Consider the following 19212-nt stretch of genomic DNA (forward strand, 5'->3'; position numbering starts at 1 on the left):
TAGAGACTCATAATTCATACATACATACTAGATTTTGGTTGCTGCATTTTGAGATGAATATTAATTAGCAAAAGGACACTTTAAGCAATGACAAAGATGAAGATAAACTATCTCTTGAATCCTTGTTAAAGGAATTGGGGGTAAAAAGACCCAGAGAAAATTCTAATAGCTGACAGGCATGTGAAGAGATAGAAAAGGCAAAAATGATGGAATGAATTTTAGAAATAATAACGTTTAGAGTTAACTTTAGAAGTGCTCCACAAAAATTTCTGTATCAGATAATGATCTCCCAACACTGAAAATACTCAATTTAGTGACTTCTGAGATACTTTCCTATTTCAGGATCTTAACTTCACTGGCTTAAAATTAATGCCTCCTTTCCACCTCAGCCCCGAAGGACTTCAAGTGAAATTGTAGAATTGTGGTCCAAAAGGCAGGGTTAAGGATGATTTATTACGTGATGTCCATTTAGAAATTCTCCAGTTGAGGGCACCTGGGTGGCTTAGTTGTTAAGCATCTGACTCTTAATTTCAGCTCAGGTCATCGTCTCCGGGTCCTGAGATTGAGGCCCACATTGGGCTCCATGCTCAGCAGGGAGTCTGCTTGAGACTCTCCTCCTCAGTCCCTCACCTCACTAACACTCATACTCTTTCTCTGTCAAATAAATAAATAAATCTGTAAAAAAAGAAAGAAAATTCTCAGATTGATTTATTGGGTAATTCTGATGCCTTATTAGAAGCCAGCAAAGTTTTTTCTGTAAAGGACCAGATATTAAGTATTTTAAGCTCTGTCGTCTCTATAGCATCTGCTCAACTCTGGTGTTGTAGTGGGAAAACATCATTGACAATATACAAACACAGTTTATTGGCTGGGTTCCCATTTAAATTTATTTACAAAAGCAGATGTTGAGCTGGATTTGGCATGTGGGTCATAGTTTGACAATCTTTGCTTAAAACAATGAAACCTGAAAATACTGTTATATTAATATAAGCAAAGAAAGGCTTTGAATTAAAAAACAAATTGTTAAAATGTCATTGTCTTCTTGGGCTGAAAGAGAGCACATTAGATGTTTAAATTGTCCAATGAATTAAGAACCCCTCAACTAATAAAAGTCAAGTGACAGTGGAGACTCTGAGACTGTTTTTATTGTTCATTTCTCCTGTCTATTTTGTGCTTAAAGTTGTCTTTACTCCAGCTGAGCAATACCATTGCCCTCATTTGCCCTAACCAAGAAACAAATGTGGGTTCAGGCCTTCTAAGAACCAAAGACTTTAAGTGCTTCCTGCCCAAACACAGTGAGTAACTGAAGAAGAGGAGGCTACTGTCACAGGCTGGCTGGTAAACAAGGAGATGGGGGCCACTAAAAAGCATCATCTCCAATCTGGGGTCTTTGGGGGTAGGGCCAAAAATACACTCAGACTCTTCAATAATACTGAAGTGCTTTGCTGTATTGTGTTTCAGAATAGCACAGTAATTGGTTTTATAATAAGGATGTAATGCATCAAGAAAAGGGTAAATTGTGAGTTATATCTACTTTTTTAAGAAAGCAGGAGCACCCCAATTGAAATAGCTTATCATTAGATATATAGAAAGTTAGGAAAAGTAAAACCAACTTATTTCCTAAGAGTCCTGAATAGTTCTGACTTTTCAGTATTAGAATATTTCGTTCTGACATACTGAATTCAAACGCTCAGTAGTGTTAAGGCTGAGGTCCAGTGCAGAGCCCCTTGTTCCAGGAAATGGGTCACACCAAAAAAAGGGTTACCCCTCACGGGTCACTCAGTATACATTGATTGGGAACCTGGTGCTAAACCATTGGCAGACCCTACTTCTGGGTCAGGGTTTCCCACATAGTGGAATAAAGTTCATAGCAATCTATGGAAAGTCAGCACTCAACACAAGGGTTTGTAAAGAAAAGGAAAAAAACCAATAAAGTAGTTCTTTACTCTTAAAATATTTTATTTTTAGTGAATACATGTTGTGACTTCAAACTGCCAAATTATAGAGATTAAATTGAATATTAACTTTATAGTGATTTATCCCACTCTATTGCTTTTCAAATAAGTTCCTTTGTAAATAGATTATGCACTTGCATTAGATAATTCCACCTTCTTTATCAGCATTTAATTTATGATTTAATTAATCAGCATTTAATTTCTTCTATAGTTAAAGGACCTTTTATTTAATTACATATGCATATTTAGTTTCATATGCTGATTTCTTAACTCTAGGGATTTTTTTCCCCCAAAATTAGAGGAATTGAGAAGATACCATTTTTACACCTTGGTTTAATGCTTATTTGATTATATCCTGTTATTTGAAGAGAAGCTTTTTTTTAGAAATCTGAAATTTAAAATCATGAAAAAAATGAAATATTCTTTTGCTCAAAATACTTTAGAAGACTCCCTTTACTTACAGCATACTACATAAAATTCAAACTCCTTAACAAGGAATCTGCGCACCTTTCTGGCCCCTGCCTACTTCTCCTCTCTCCCTCCTTGCTACAAACCCTACTTATTCCCATGCACTTCAAACTCAAGTAATAAAAAACAACTTGTATTGCTGGTAACAGGATGTGTTTTTTCATGGTCTGTGATTTTGCACACATACTCTTGTGGCAATCTAAAACACTTTCCTCATGTCCAAGCTGCCCGTACCTTTCCTGCGATCCCTAATAATATATAATATTCTACTTAAATTTTACCTTTCTGATGCCTTCCCTAACCTCCTCAAGCAGTTGGAGATTTCCCATGACTTAAATTCATATTCTGTCCTACAACAATTTTTCATTGTCAACGTTGTTCTTATCTTTCATTCCCCAGTGAACTCTGAGTCCCTCAACAACCGAAGTGAAAACATTTATTTACCTTAGTTTTCATAGCACATTTAGCTTAGAGCCCAGAACAAGTAGATATCCCTCCAAAAAAAGGCAGAGGGGGTTAGCAAGGGATTTCTTACTTAAGCTGTAGATAACTGTACTATTTCAATAGGAATATTAGGAGTCCAGGAAACTAGAGACAGCTATGAAAGTACCAGCCTCTGAGCCACTCAGTACTATTCCAGTCCTGTAGGTGAGCATGGCATTACCAGTGCTACCTTCAAGGTTCAGCTCTTGAAACTAGCACTCCTTTATAAGGCTCCTTATTACTTGCCTCCCACTGTAAAAGAACTCAAGCTCCTTTTTCCAATCCCTATCTGGCGCCAGCCCTGGATAATTCATAAGCTTGAAAAGGTAGTGTGGGTGTACTTTGCAGGTTTATTAATAGTTAACATTTATTGAATGCTTACTGTATGCCAGTCTCTTTGCTTACATGTTTTTCATATATTATCTCATACAACAATCTGATGAATTTTCTGCCATTATCCCAACTTAACAAAACAGGATGGGGAAAATGAAGTTCAGTGAGATGAATTAAACCGAAGCAAAGCAGCTATTTACTAAGGCAGTGAGAATTTGAATCCAGTGTAACTTTAGAGCCCATTTTCTTATTTACCACCAATGAGTATTACCTGGTCATAACTGAAAACCAAATAGCAGCATGGTTACAGTGTGTACTTTGAAATCATCTAGACCTGGATTCAAAATCTGTATCTAACATTTGTGAGCTCTGAGCTAATGATTTGTACAGAGTAAGGCCTGACATCAGAAGACAAATATCCTCTCTCTTCTATTTAGTACTACCACAGTGCCAGCCATTGCCTGCCTTCCAGAATCTCCAAGTGTGTTTTATGGCTATGATCACATTTATTCTCTTAATGAGAAGGGTGTATCTTGGATATTCAATAATCGTTAACTGACCATAAATATACTATAGTAGGATAAAGATTAGAACCAGTAATCTCTCTGCTATACTAGCCTTCTCTTTTGCTAATTTTTAGGGAACATATGAGACTCAGATGTTATTTATTATATAAAATAGTTGCCCTTGTGATTCCATAATGTGGACCTATTAGCACCATTCAACAAAGAAAACTATAAACACAGCTGCTGTTTTGGTGTGGCTTGTGGTTTGGTTTTGTTGTTATTTGAACTTTTTGTGCAGGCAGGTCATCATTTAAAAGTAGTCATTTGGCATTTCCCTTGCATTCTTCAAATTTTTTTGTATGTTTTAAAAAGCTTAGCTTCAGTCACTTCTATAATTATGCCCACAGATTGGTCCATCTGGTCTTTTTACTAACCAATGAATTTTCATTTAGAAATGTAAGAAATAGAATAATTATGTTTTAAATCCTATAACTTCAGTGGGTCTCTTATAAGTTTGAAGAAACATTTTCAACTATTAAAAATCGTTTTTACATTCTCTATTGTCTTCCAGCTGATTTCTATATTTCTAGAGATGGGGAGGGTTTGAAATTTTTGTTGTTTCTATTTCTCACCTCCTTCATGTATTGGAACTTTGAAGCATACTATAAGTACTTGTTTGCAACCTAGAGACAGCAAAAAAGTCTGCTCAAAGTAGACCCTGTTGCCCTTTCTGGCTCACACTGGCTGTAAGGTGAAAGATGGATTGTAGGGGGCAATCCTAGATCCAGGGACACCATTTAGGCCTAAGTAGTGGTCCAGACAAGAAATATTGTGGCCTTACCGAAGATACTAAGAGTAGTAGTGGAGTATGCAGATTCTGGAGATAGAATTAACGGTTTGTTGATGTTGAGGGCATGACATACAGGAGTCAGAAAAGACAAGTTTCTGGATTTAATTATCTGTGTATTTAATTATCCTATACCCAACAAACCCATAATCTTCATACTTTTGACTTTGCCTTGGAAGGGCAAGGGCCCTGTCTGTCATCTTCAAATTATCATATTCCCAGGACCTAACATGGTCCTGTGGAAAAGCCCCAGTACTTTTTTTTTTTTTAGCTCCAATACATTTTTAGTGAATAAACAAAGTATCATGTATGACTGTTGTCCATGGTGCCCGATAGAATAATCAAATATAGTAAGTTAATCTGGGACCTTTTGATTCATTTCTCTAGCTTTCATTTCTTTTTTATAGTCTCTCAGTTTACCTTTTCCTGTGCCTTTATAGTATAGCTTGCTCAATAAAAGAAAATATGAACAACAAAAAATAAACTTGTGGCTTTGTGGATTTTGTAGTATCTTCTAAAGAATCCCAGAGATTTTTGACATATTTAAAAATGAGGACTTCAAATCCTAATAATACTTTGTATTTTTTAAAAATATAACAAGTACTTAACACTGTTAAAACATTTTACTAACAAAGAGAGTCAGTGGATCTCATTTGTGTGTAGATCAGTTCATTTCAATCAGAAGTATTAGGGCTGGGTTATTTGATAAAGTAGATGGATCATTCAAATTTATCATCGTATCTCAAGGAAAATGCATTGATGACACTTTATATTATAGTGAATATATACACAAATTAGACTCTAAAAGCAGAATGGTCTAAGATGTCACTTGACAATAATACAAAGAAGGAGATCACAAAGGTTAATTTAAGAAAAAGACTAGCCATGTAATTTCTCATTACCATAGGGTAGAGAGATAGGGAGTGAAAAGGAAGATTTGACTTCTCTCATCTTTACTCGCCTTTAAAATGAGAGCAGTGGACCCATGATCTTTCCAGTCCAAATTCTGTTGCTCCATAAAATAGAATGATAAAAGTGATATGTGATGGGAATTTTAGTTTCAATGTTCTTCCCATAGGGTCGGCTCTGTCTTGGTAAGACCTGACCTTAAAAAATCTATTAAAATAATACGTTTTTAACTAAATGATTTTATTAAATAATTAAATACAAGTGCTTTTTCTAATTCCTCCTTTGGAATCCATTCTTTCAGCCTAATTTGGAGCAAGAGTCCTTGTCAAAATATTTAAGATGCATTATTAATACCCTAATCAATTCAAACTACAGAAAATGAGTTTTTACATTTAGTAATGCCATAAATATATTTTCCTGTAGTTTTTCTTTTAACATATTTTTTTTCCCCCTTTGGTTTAGATTTCTGCTTTGGGACAGCCACTCATCTAATTCCTTAAAATAGTTTTATATGTAAAACTTGGAAAGGATCAGAACAATGCCTCCAAGACCATCATCAGGTGAACTGTGGGGCATCCACTTGATGCCCCCAAGAATCCTAGTAGAATGTTTACTACCAAATGGAATGATAGTGACGTTAGAATGCCTCCGTGAGGCTACATTAATAACTATAAAGCATGAATTATTTAAAGAAGCAAGAAAGTACCCTCTCCATCAACTTCTTCAAGATGAATCTTCTTACATTTTCGTAAGTGTTACCCAAGAAGCAGAAAGGGAAGAATTTTTTGATGAAACAAGACGACTTTGTGACCTTCGGCTTTTTCAACCCTTTTTAAAAGTAATTGAGCCAGTAGGCAACCGAGAAGAAAAGATCCTCAATCGAGAAATTGGTATGACAGTTTTTGTCTCAATGGCATTGTTGTCCTATTCTAAAAGCAAATAACTATGAAACTTAACTATTTTCTCATTACTAAAATATTTGTCTGAATCTGTTAACTGCCTTTGTAACCTTAAATAAATAGATTTTGAAATAAAAACCATTACAAATCAAAAGTATTTTTTGACTACTTGGCCAAGGAACTATTTTTAATAATATCCTATAAATTTTTCTTTAAGAAAGTTGTTATATCCCAGTTTGGTTTTGTTACTCTTTTTAAAAATTACATGGATGTCTGCTTCCTTTTCTCCAAGCTGCGGGAATATATTATGTGTTATATGTTAAAAATATTTGAGTCTTTGTCAACTCTTACTTTATGTGTTCATCAAAATTTCTTTAAACCCAGAGAGACTTCTTTATTGTAATCTTCCAAATGTGTCAAGTACCCCATTTGTAAGAAACATGTTTGTACTGTATGTTTAAGAGAATGTTATATTCTTTATATAATTTTTTTAAGGTTTTGCTATTGGCATGCCAGTGTGTGAATTTGATATGGTTAAAGATCCAGAAGTACAGGACTTCCGAAGAAATATTCTGAATGTTTGTAAAGAAGCTGTGGATCTTCGGGATCTTAATTCACCTCATAGTAGAGCAATGTATGTCTATCCTCCAAATGTAGAATCTTCACCAGAACTGCCAAAGCACATATATAATAAGTTAGATAAAGGTAAGAAACTTGTCAATCTACCATAATTGGTCACTATAGTAAAAATTTCTATCTCCTTTTATCTCACCTAGGTGAGAAGCTTCTTGAAGACAGGGACTGTTTATACTGACAAGATATGGCTGAGTGCCAAATATATATGCATGTAATAAATATTTATTGACTGAATTGTGAACGTACAGTGCTGATCCTGGTGAATTATATATCTTAACAATAAACCTAAAGAACTTTGCGTTTGAAATTCATTGTTACACAGTTACAACTGATTATCTTTTTACAAATAAAAAATGTAAATAGAAATACTTTATGAAATTTTGGGAAAACTTTGCATATAAATAAATTTCTTGATATTAAATGCAATAATTAAATCTGATCGAGTGATAATATATAGATTGACTTTTGACATTTAATATATCAATTTCTAGAATTAAGTGAACATGGAAATTTATACACTCTGGGGAAATGGAAATGTCCTTTGTATCAGATAAACATTCTGTATTTTTCAAGATAACAAAGTGAAGTTTTCAATTTGAAGTTTTAGAGTAAGTTAGCTTTCACACACTATTAAATACAAAATTCTGTTGGTAGATGAGTTAAGACATCTTATTACTATTTCACTCTTATTATTCAAAATAGTTTAAAGCAGTATAATGTAAAAATCTTCATTTGAAATTCTTTTCTACTTTAGCATACCTTCTAAAGTGAAAGTCTCTCTTCATTTTCCACCAACATTCTTTATGAAACTTTTCCTACAGAAAAGTTGAAAATTATACTGTGAACACCTGGACCACTCTACCGTAGTTTTAATCTTTCCATTTTCATCATCTTCGCTCCTTCCTCCCAGCTTAATTGATCTTAAAAGGAAAACATTTAAAAATTCATATTCTTTCCCTTCTTCCACCACCTTTTCTCTCCTTCTGATTCAGAATTTGCATTAAGTCTCCATGATTCTTTCCCATAGTTGCCAAAAACTCTTCTACTTTAGGTACTGTTGAACCTTTGATACCATCATGAGTCACCCTTCACAGGGGTTGTACTCAGGAAGTATGTGATGCAGCTTAGAATGGAAATTAGCTTGACCTCAGGTATTGTGACAGTTCTGCATACTTGTCATGAAACATGAGATTTGGGCATGGCCGGGCAGCCCTGTCATATTTGAAAGATTTGTGATTTCTGCCTGATATTTACCTGTATTTAATTAGATTGATTATAAGTCATTTCTGATTATGGTTAGAATAATGGTAGTACAGAGTACATACTTTTTAAAATTTGTCTCTTGAAAAATGAAATATATATGGTGATTGCATCTAATAATGTTTCCCTGTTATAGGGCAAATAATAGTGGTGATTTGGGTAATAGTTTCTCCAAATAATGACAAGCAGAAGTATACTCTGAAAATCAACCATGACTGTGTGCCAGAACAAGTAATTGCTGAAGCAATCAGGAAAAAAACCAGAAGTATGTTGCTATCATCTGAACAACTCAAACTCTGTGTTTTAGAATATCAGGGCAAGTATATTTTAAAAGTGTGTGGATGTGATGAATACTTCCTTGAGAAATATCCTCTAAGTCAGTATAAGGTGAGTAACAAGCTTCAAAAATATTAATGTGAAATGTAAAAGTTGGGGACAAGTATCTGTATTTTTAGGACATTTTGAAAATTCAATGATTAGTATTAGTGAATAGCTTCATAAGTTTATTTTTAATACTCTAGTTATTTTGGGCAGCTGGGTGGCTCAGTCAGTTTAGCGTCTGCTTCAGTTCAGGTCATCATCTTGGGGTCTTAGGAGCAAGCCCCACATCAGGCTTCCTGCTCAGTGGGGTTCCTGCTTCTCCCTCTCCTTCTGCTTGTGCTTTTTCTCTTTCTCTCACTCTCTCTCAAAGAAATAAATAAATAAAATTTTTTTAAGTTAAAAAAAAATGCTGTATTTAATTTGAGAGATTGATGATGAATTTGAGAGAACAGATGCTTTTTTTTCTTTAGATTTTATATATTGATATTTCGAGTCCGACTATAGATACATGGATAAGCTGATTAACATTGTTCAGATATAAACAGTGTTTTCATAATGAGTATCCTCTGGTCATTGTTTTTAATTCTTTTTTTCTTTCTTTCTTTCTTTCTGATTTATTTATTTATTTATTTTTGCTTACATGTTTGTTGCTTTTAAAATGAAACACCTTTTAAGAAATGGCTTTTTCCCTCCCCTCTTAATCTTTTACAGTACATAAGAAGCTGTATAATGCTGGGGAGGATGCCCAATTTGATGCTGATGGCTAAAGAAAGCCTTTATTCCCAACTGCCAATGGACTGTTTCACAATGCCTTCATATTCCAGACGCATCTCCACAGCTACACCATATATGAATGGAGAAACATCTACAAAATCCCTTTGGGTTATAAATAGTGCACTCAGAATAAAAATCCTTTGTGCAACCTATGTGAATGTAAATATTCGAGACATTGACAAGGTAAAGTCAAGGGTTGATGCTTATTATATAAATTACATAAACTTTTTTACTGAACTATGTATAATAATCTGTTGGCCTGCGCTGTTTTCAGATAGCTAGAAAACCACTCCTCTCCCTTAGCTGTGTACCATTTACAGTCCTTTGTCTGTAATGCTAATATCCATAATTCTAATATTCTAATCATTTTAATTTCCATAATCTAAGTCCTTAAAACCATGAGTTTTATAGAATTCATTTGGCAGCAAAACCTGACCTAACCTGAAGCAAGAATTTTTATAGCTTTTATATATCCCATTTAGTGTAAATATGCATATGTTTTGTTGCAGAAATATTAATGTCTTTATGGAGTACTGTTGCAACTGCTAAGAATATGCAGTGATATTTAGTATATGTACCAATTTATCTTTCTATAATATGAAAAACTCTGAATTATATACCTGGCCTAAAGGGATTGTGTAATAATATTGGTTCTGCAATGTGTGTATATATTATGTTTGTATGTATTTTTATACACATCCTCTTTTTTTTCTTTTTTAAGATCTATGTTCGAACAGGTATCTATCATGGAGGAGAACCCTTATGCGATAATGTGAACACTCAAAGAGTACCTTGTTCCAATCCCAGGTAAGGAAGTATATGGGTTTGTATTTCCAAAAGCCATGTTAGTATTTAGCAGTGTAATGAATAAAAGTAGTAGAATTTTTTTGCATCATTAGTTTTATAACAAGTCATTTAAATTAACCAGACATTTACACATAGACCATAAGAACTTTCAGTCAAAAGAATATCTTTCACAGGTTCATTTTGTCAGTTCTTCATAAAATGTTATCTGAAGGGTTTTTCTGATTTTCTCTTCCCATTATATCAAGTAGAGAACAGAATATGGTTACATTTTGTGCTGATGATTCCCCACATTAGATCCATAAACCTAGTATTTTATTCTTAACCTCCACGTACATTTACATTAGAAGAAATGAGAGTTGGCAAACAACTTCAGAGCCAGACTACTGTGAGGCACTCATATCACTCAGAAGAGTAGATCTTTATGACATTTAAATAAAGAGTCTTTGGGAACAAATCCATTTCTGAGAGGGAGTTTGGAGGAACATTTTAAATGATTACTGCCTAGAAATGCAATGAAGAAATAAAAGGTAATATAATCCAACAGTTTGCCATCCTTCTATTTCTTTGGCTCTTTATAGAATCATTTGGGAATTAAGAGTCTACCCTGAATATAATAGAAACATTTTAAGAGCACTCAAATTGTTACTAAAGATTAAAGGTGAATTTTGTAGACTAGCAATAGAGACAACTAGTAAAACCTCCAGAAGTAAATTTTGTAATGAATTTAGACTGAGTTTAAGAGAATCAAGAAAAAGTTCTGGTCTTGTAATTAAGTTGCTAGAGATGGCCACCATTCTAGAGCCTAGGTGAAGTTCAAAGAGGTGATAGCTTTCTCTGCTAGGAGGAAGTAAAATAGTTCCTTACCCTACCTGAAATATTGTCAGTCAGAAGTACATCATTTAGTTAGAAGTTACACTGTGAAACAACTACAGGATCTTTTAAAATTTTTGTTGTAGCAGGAAAAGTTTCCCACCCATACTGCATGTATTTCACAGGTTGGGTGGGGTGTCTGTGTGAGGAACAGAAAAACAGTATTTGAAGAAATACTGGACAAAAATTTTCCAAACTTGTTGAAAACTATAAGCATTCTAAGAAGTTCAGCAAGCTCCAACCAAAGACCCCAAAATAATATTGGGTAGATATATCCTATTTATTTCAAGTACTTAAAGTAAACTAGTTTTATAAAAGTAAAAGGTAAATTTGTTTAATAATAAGAGATTAAAAGCTCAAAATTTTAGTAAATTAGCTATTTAGATAGGACTTAAATTTGATTATCTTTTCTTCAAGAATTCTCTAGTTTAGAACTTCAGGCCAGTATCTCTGTAGAGCATAGATGGAAAAATCCTCAACAAAATATTAACAAACTAAATCCAACAATACGTTAAAAAAATCATTCACCACAATCAAGTGGGATTTATTCCTGGTTTAGTAGTACAGATCGGTCAACATGATACCATACATCAATAAGAGAAAGAATAAAAACCATATGATCTTTTCAATAGATGCAGAAAAATCCCTTGACAAAGTATGATAAAACTTTCAACACAGTATGGTAGTGGGAATATACCTCAACATAATAAAGTTCATCTATTTAAAACCTACAGCTAACATCATACTCAGTGTTGAAAAATTGGGGTCTTTCTCCTTAAGATCAGGTACAGGACAAGGATGTCCACTCTTACCACTTTTACTCAGCATAGTACTAGAAATCCTAGCCACAGCAATCAGACAAGAAAAAGGAATAAAAGGCATCCAGATTGGTGAGGAAGAAGTGAAACTTCCACCATTTGCAGATGACATGATACACTATATAGAAAATCCTAAAGACTCAATGTTGAAAAAGAAAACCAAAGCTGGAGGCATCACAATTCCAGACCTTAAGCTGTAATCATCAAAACACTATGGTAATGGCACAAAAACAGACACATCGATAAATGGGACAGAATAGAGAACCCAGAAATGGACGCTCAACTCTTTGGTCAGCTAATCTTCAACCAAGCAGGAAAGACTATCCAGTGGAAAAAGACAGTCTCTTCAACAGATGGTTTTGGGAAAATTGGACAGCCACATGCAGAAAAATGAAACTGGATCATTTTTTACACTATACACAAAAATAAACTCAAAGTGGATGAAAGACCTAATGTGAGACAGGAATCCATCAAAATCCTTGAAGAGAATACAGACAGCAACTTCTTGCTAGACGCATCTTTAAAGGTAAGGGAAACAGAAGCAAAAACGAACTATTGGGACTATATTAAAATAAAAAACTTCTGCATGAAAAAGGAAACAATCAACAAGGGGCGCCTGGGTGGCTCAGTGGGTTAAAGCCTCTGCCTTCAGCTCAGGTCATGGTCTCAGGGTCCTGGGATCGAGTGTCAGGCTTTCTGCTCAGCAGGGAGCCTGCATCCTCCTCTCTCTCCGCCTGCCTCTCCACCTACTTGTGATCTCTATCAAATAAATAAAAATCTTTAAAAAAAAAAAAAAAGAAAAGAAAACAATCAACAAAACTAAAAGACAGCCTCTGAAGGTCAACAAATGACAATAAAGGGTTAGTATCCAAAATATATAAAGGACTTATAAAACTCAACACCCAAACACCAAATAACCCAATTAAAACATGGGCAGAAGAATGAACAGACATCTCCAAAGAAGTCAGACATCCGGGTGGCCAATAGACACATGAAAAGATGGTCAGTATTACTCATCATCAGGGAAATGCAAATCAAAAGTACAAAGAGATACTACCTCATTCCTGTCAGGGTGACTAAAATAAAAAACACAAGAAACAACAGTGTTGGAGAGTTTGTGGAGAAAAAGGAACACTTGTGCCCTATTGCTGGGAATGTAAACTGGTGCAGTCACTGTGGAAAACAGTAAGGAGGTTCCTCCAAAAAATAAAAAAGGACCACCCTATGAACCAGTAATCTCACTACTAGATGTACCGGAAGAATATGGAAACACTAATTTGAAAAGCTGTGTGCCCTCCTATATTTATAGCACTGTTATTTAACAATAGCCAAATTATGGAAGCAGCCCAAGTGTTCATTGATGGATGGATGGCTAAAGAGCTGTACATACACACAAACACACAGGAATATTATTCAGCCATTTAAAAAAATGTTGCCATTTGCAGCAACATGAATGAAGCTAAAGAGTATAATGCTAAGCAAAATGAGTCAGAGAAAGACAAAATACCATACCATATGATTTCAGTCATGTGGAATTTAAGAAACAAAACAAATGAGCAAAGTGGGAAGAAGGAGACAAACCAAGAAACAGACTTTTAACTATAGAGAACAAACAGAGGGTTACCAGAGGGGAGGTTATGGGGGGATGGGGAAAACAGGTGATGGGGATTAGGAGTACACTTATGATGAGTACTGTATAGAAGTATTGAATCACTGCATTGTACACCTGAAACTAATATAACAGTGTATACTTAGCTATATTGGAATTAAAATTAAAACATTTAATAAAAAAGAATTCTTTAGTTAATACCACCTCACACCAGTCAGAATGGCTAAAATTAACAAGTCAGGAAATGACAGATGCTGGCGAGGATGTGGAGAAAGGGGAACCCTCCTACACTGTTGGTGGGAATGCAAGCTGGTGCAGCCACTCTGGAATACAGCATGGAGGTTCCTCAAAGAGCTGAAAATAGAGCTACCTTATGACCAAACGAGTGCACTGCTGGGTATATACCCTAAAGATACAAACGTGGTGCTCCGAAGGGGCACATGCACCCGAATGTTTATAGCAGCAATGTCCACAATAGCCAAACTGTGGAAAGAACCTAGATGCCCATCAATAGATGAATGGATAAAGAAGGTATGGTGTATATATATACAATGGAATACTATGCAGCCATCAAAAGAAATGAAATCTTGCCATTTGCAACGACATGGATGGAACCAAAGTGTATTATGCTTAGCGAAATAAGTCAATCGGAGTAAGACAACTATCATATGATCTCCCTAATATGAGGAAGTGGAGATGCAGTGTGGGGGTTTGGGGGTAGGAAAAGAAAAAAATGAAAGAAGATGGGATTGGGAGGGAGACAAACCATAAAAGACTCAATCTCACAAAACAGGCTGAGGGTTGCTGGGGGTCAGGGAGTTGGGGGAGGGTGGTGGGGATATGGACATTGGGGAGGGTATGTGCTATGGTGAGTGCTGTGAAATGTGTAAACCCGGCAATTCACAGACCTGTACCCCTGGGGATAAAAATACATTACATGTTTATAAAAAATTTTTAAATTAATTTAAAAAAAAAAGAATTCTCTAGTTAAAGGGTAAAATCCCTATGGTAATAGTATTAGGATTTAAGTAGATTTCTAACTTTTCTGTATTCACAAAATTAAAATCAAGGATAAAGAATATGAAGTTATTAGAAGGGTAGAAAAGTTGATTTTTAAAAAATTCTTACTGAGATTGATTATTCTAAATCCATACTTCCATATGCTAAATAAAGTAGAAACTTAATGATTTCTTCATAGATGTTACCAGTCCTCTCCCAAAATCAAAATAAATTTGGACTATAAATCAAACCATTGCCTAAAAATAAAGAATTTAATTGATATGTGTGTATGCACGTGTCTGTATGGACTTTAGAGGAAGAGAGAAACATGTTTTTGTCAATTAGCATAGTATTGAACAGCTACATTTATGGGACATAGCTCTTTTAGAAAGTGTGTAGGATATTTTTCATTAATTATGAGCAATTCGAAAGATTCATAAGTAATAAAAACTCCTAGGAACATTGAAGTACATGTATCTTTAATTTTTCTTAAATTATTGTGGACTTATCAGATCCAACAGTATTTCTTCTACTTGCATTTATTTCTTTTCCCTTTAGAATTTCTTATTACTAACTTCACCCATTTAAACATAAGTCTTCTCTGCATCAAAGGACCATATTTTTTTTTATCTTTGTCCATAAGTAGAACTTATTTTACTGATAAAGCTTATAACCTAGTTTGCCTAATTAAAAATAGAATTTTTACCATTAAATTGTTAAGTTTTATTTTATTTATAATAAAAAAACAGAATTATGAAGAAGTCCTTTGAAGAAATGTTCTAGATTAATATCTAGCACTTGAACTTTTACTGTGGACCAGTTACTATTCTTTTCACTTTACTTGTGTTACCTGACCAAGCCAGCCACGCACCCTTTTACTTGTGTTATCTCATTTAATCTTCACAACAATCTTAGGGAGTAAGTACTATTATTAGTCTCATTTCACAGATGAGAAAACAGACAAAAACAAGGGTCACACTTTTTTTTATTTAAATTCAACATGTAGTATGTTACTAGTTTTTGATGTAATGTTCAGTGATTCATTAGTTGTGTATAACACCCAGTGCTCATCACATCACAGAGGGTCACACATTTAATAAAATAGTGAACAGGAGTCTACTCAAGGTAGTCTGACCTGAGTTTATACTGGTAACTGTTGTTTCAAAACAAGACAAAACAAAGTGTTTTGGGGCATCTGGGTGGCTCAGTCAGTTAAGCAACTGCCTTCAGCTCAGGTCATGATCTCAGGTCCTGGGATGGAGCCCCACATTGGGCTCCCTGCTCATTAGGAAGCCTGCTTCTCTCTCTCCACGTCTACCCCTGCCCCTGCTTGTGTTCTCTCTCTCTCTCTCTCTCTCTCTGTCAAATAAATAAATAAAATGTTTTGTTTTGTTTTTTAAAGTGTTGTTACTTGGCTCTTTACAGATCTGTCCACCAAATATAGACGTAATTTCACATATAATATCCAGTAAATTAAAAAGAATTTATCATAAATATTTGAATAATTTTTGTCATCACTTTGTATAGCAACTTTTTATTCTTTATTATGAATGTTAACTGTTACCTCTTGTCAAGTAATTATTCTCAACTTCAGATACTTTCTGCTTTACATATCCTTCATTTTATTTGCATAGTGACTGACTTAACGGGTTCTTCTGAATAAAATTACATCATGTGTAAAAGTAAATATAATTGTAATCATAATAGAAAATCTCACTCTTCTTGTTTAGTTTCCCTCTTTCAAATGCCTTTTCTATAAGCTAGTTTTTTTTTTTACTGCAGTATAGCACAAATGTATAAAAGTATATAAATGATAATCATAAAGTTAAGTGAATTATCAGAGTTAGTACCTATATAACTACTATGCTGGTTAAGAAATAGAACATTTACCAGGAATATGACATTGCCCCTTCCATTAACCTTCTCACCTCTCCAAAGGCAACAGCTATCCTGACATCTAACATTATTTTTCAGTTTGAACTGTTTTTGAATTTTATATAAATATACTCAAGAAATAGATACTCTCTTACATGTAGCTTCTTTCACTCATGTTTGTAAGATTTCATCCGTATTGCAAGTAACGTGTTTATTTCCATTGCTGTATGGTATTCCATTATATGAATATACTGCAGTTTGTTCTACTTTTGGACATTTGGATTGTTAACACTTGGGGGATATTTGCAAATACCGGTTACTAGCAATGTGTGAGATTTCCTGTTACTACACCTCCTTACCCTCCCTTGGTAACATCATTGGTATCATCAGCCTTTATAGTTTTAGCCAATCTCTTATATAGTGATATCTCTATGAGATTTTATTTTGCATTTTCTGGTTGACAAATAATATTGACTACTTTTTTATATTTATTGGCCATTTGGATATGATCTTGTGAAGTATGTCTATACCAGTTGATTTCTGACCTGTTTTTATTTGATTTTTTGTTTTCTTGATGATTTGTAGGAGTTGTTTATATACTCTGGATAAAGCTTTTTTTTTTTTTTTTGGTAAATTCTTTTTTTCTTTAAAATTTTACATAGGTGGAATGAATGGCTAAATTATGATATATACATTCCTGATCTTCCTCGTGCTGCTCGACTTTGCCTTTCCATTTGTTCTGTTAAAGGCCGAAAGGGTGCTAAAGAGGTAAAGTATTTCAGAAGGAATAATTATTTTTACCTCTAAAAAACTCCTCCAATTATACTGCTTTGAATTTTTATCAAGAAGTGAATTTTTTTCTTTATCTAAAAAAATTAGTCAAATATTTTTAAATTTTTAATAAATAAATGTGTCATAGAAGAATACCTCAGGAGACCTTCCTGAGTTTATTTACAAGTATGTCCTGAGTTCACATGTACAAAATTTTTTATACATGCAGTGACTACCCACAAATATCTGTTAGGTGACTACATGCCACTATCTGCCTGGCTTGCTTTGGTTCATATTTCCTATTTATAATTAAAGAAAAATTTCTGTTATTTCAAATAGGAAAACAGAAAGTGCTTGTACTTTCAAAAAAAATTGATGTGACTTATTAAAGCTATCATTGTAGCGATAGCTATTGAATTCTTTCTGTGGAAGAAAAGTGTTTTGAAATGCATTTTGTAGGGGCACCTCGGTGGCTCAGTCGTTAAGCATTTGCATTCGGCTCACATCATGATCCCAGGGTCCTGGGATAGAGCCCCACATTGAGCCCCACATCAGGCTCCCTGCTCAGCAGGAAGCCTGCTTCTACCTCTCCCACTCCTCCTGCTTATGTTCCCTCTCTCTCTCTCTGTCTCTCTCTCTGTCAAATAAATAAATAATCTTTTTAAAAATGCATTTTATAATTTAATCCACAGAGTAGTAAATATCTTTCTGTTTGTTTTTGAAGGAGCACTGTCCATTGGCCTGGGGAAATATAAACTTGTTTGATTATACAGATACTCTAGTATCTGGAAAAATGGCTCTGAATCTGTGGCCAGTACCTCATGGATTAGAAGATTTGCTGAACCCTATTGGTGTTACTGGGTCAAATCCAAATAAAGTAAGCTTTTTATTATCATAAATTAGAATTTTTTCCTTTCTTATGACGGTTAAGCACAATATTTATGATAACTTTTATTCCATCTCTTAGGAAACACCATGCTTAGAGTTGGAGTTTGACTGGTTCAGCAGTGTGGTAAAGTTCCCAGATATGTCAGTGATTGAAGAGCATGCCAACTGGTCGGTGTCTCGAGAAGCAGGATTTAGTTATTCCCATGCAGGACTGGTAAGGCAGATCACTGAGTTTTCTTAAGTATCAGTCATAATCAGTGGATTTGGGTTTATCCTCTTTGTTTGGAGCAGGGTTCGTGGGGTTTAGTTACACTGGCATAGCTCCTATAGGCTCTGGACAGAGTTGCAGTAATTAGTATAATCACATTCTCTATATGCTAATACTGTTACTGAAGTTCTGTCTCTTCTTAGTTTAGTCAGAGCCCTAGCCTACCTTCATTTAACAAATAGTTATTGAATGCCAACTATATGTTTACATTCATTGTGTGAGAGGTAATAAAGTTTTGACCTAAAGAGACCTCCATTGCATATACAGTCTAATGGTGAAAATAGACGTTGAAGTGGTAAAAGAAATGTGTAAGATTATAAATCATGGTAGGTGATATGATAGAAAAACCAATAGTATCCCAAGAATGACTACAGAGGGTTGGGAGGAAAAGCCAATATGTATTGGGTTCAAGAAAGAACTTTTTACTTCTCTGATATAATAACCTGAAAGTTGAAACAAAAGTATGAGTATATTGTTAGTTAAGCTTGGAAGCAGAGGAGAGCTTTGTTACCACCATACTCCAGGATCCCCTAGAAAAGATTACATATAAAAGGAAGTTTAAGTATGAATCAAGTTGTCTGATCTTGGCCATTAATTTGGAACCACAGTATAACTGGGTTCAAAGACCATTAACTCTTATTTCTGAAGGGCAAAGGTGTCAGTGCTAAGAGAAGATACTTTTGTTCTTTGTTGTCTCTTTCCCTGGTTTTCAAATTTATCACTTTTTCTTTGGCCTGGTGATACATTATCACTAGACCAACCAATGAGTATGGGGCCAAGAGGTCCTGAAATAGGCCTACCTGAGTAATAGCAATGCCCAGGGGCAGTTGGAATCCTGCATTGAGGAACTTTATTAGTTCACAGTTGTGTTCTCAGTAAGGAGTTTACAAACCCTTTTGTAAACTGATTAGTAATA

At 34.5% G+C, this 19212-nt stretch overlaps 1 protein-coding gene across 1 annotated transcript in view; it reads left to right on the forward strand.

The window, feature by feature from the left end:
• Nucleotides 1-19212, forward strand: part of PIK3CA (phosphatidylinositol-4,5-bisphosphate 3-kinase catalytic subunit alpha) — an 82023-nt gene that overhangs the window by 42428 nt on the left and 20383 nt on the right. The window contains exons 2-9 of the mRNA XM_032875389.1: nt 5964-6391; nt 6896-7105; nt 8433-8683; nt 9329-9574; nt 10113-10198; nt 17032-17137; nt 17865-18017; nt 18108-18242. Coding sequence (XP_032731280.1) covers nt 6040-6391; nt 6896-7105; nt 8433-8683; nt 9329-9574; nt 10113-10198; nt 17032-17137; nt 17865-18017; nt 18108-18242 — 1539 coding nt within the window. The 5' untranslated portion in view covers nt 5964-6039. The remainder of the gene's footprint in view (nt 1-5963; nt 6392-6895; nt 7106-8432; nt 8684-9328; nt 9575-10112; nt 10199-17031; nt 17138-17864; nt 18018-18107; nt 18243-19212) is intronic.

The sequence above is a fragment of the Lontra canadensis genome, unplaced genomic scaffold, assembly GCF_010015895.1.
Source record: "Lontra canadensis isolate GAN:19392208 unplaced genomic scaffold, GSC_riverotter_1.0 scaffold56, whole genome shotgun sequence".
Classification (NCBI taxonomy): Eukaryota; Metazoa; Chordata; class Mammalia; order Carnivora; family Mustelidae; genus Lontra; species Lontra canadensis.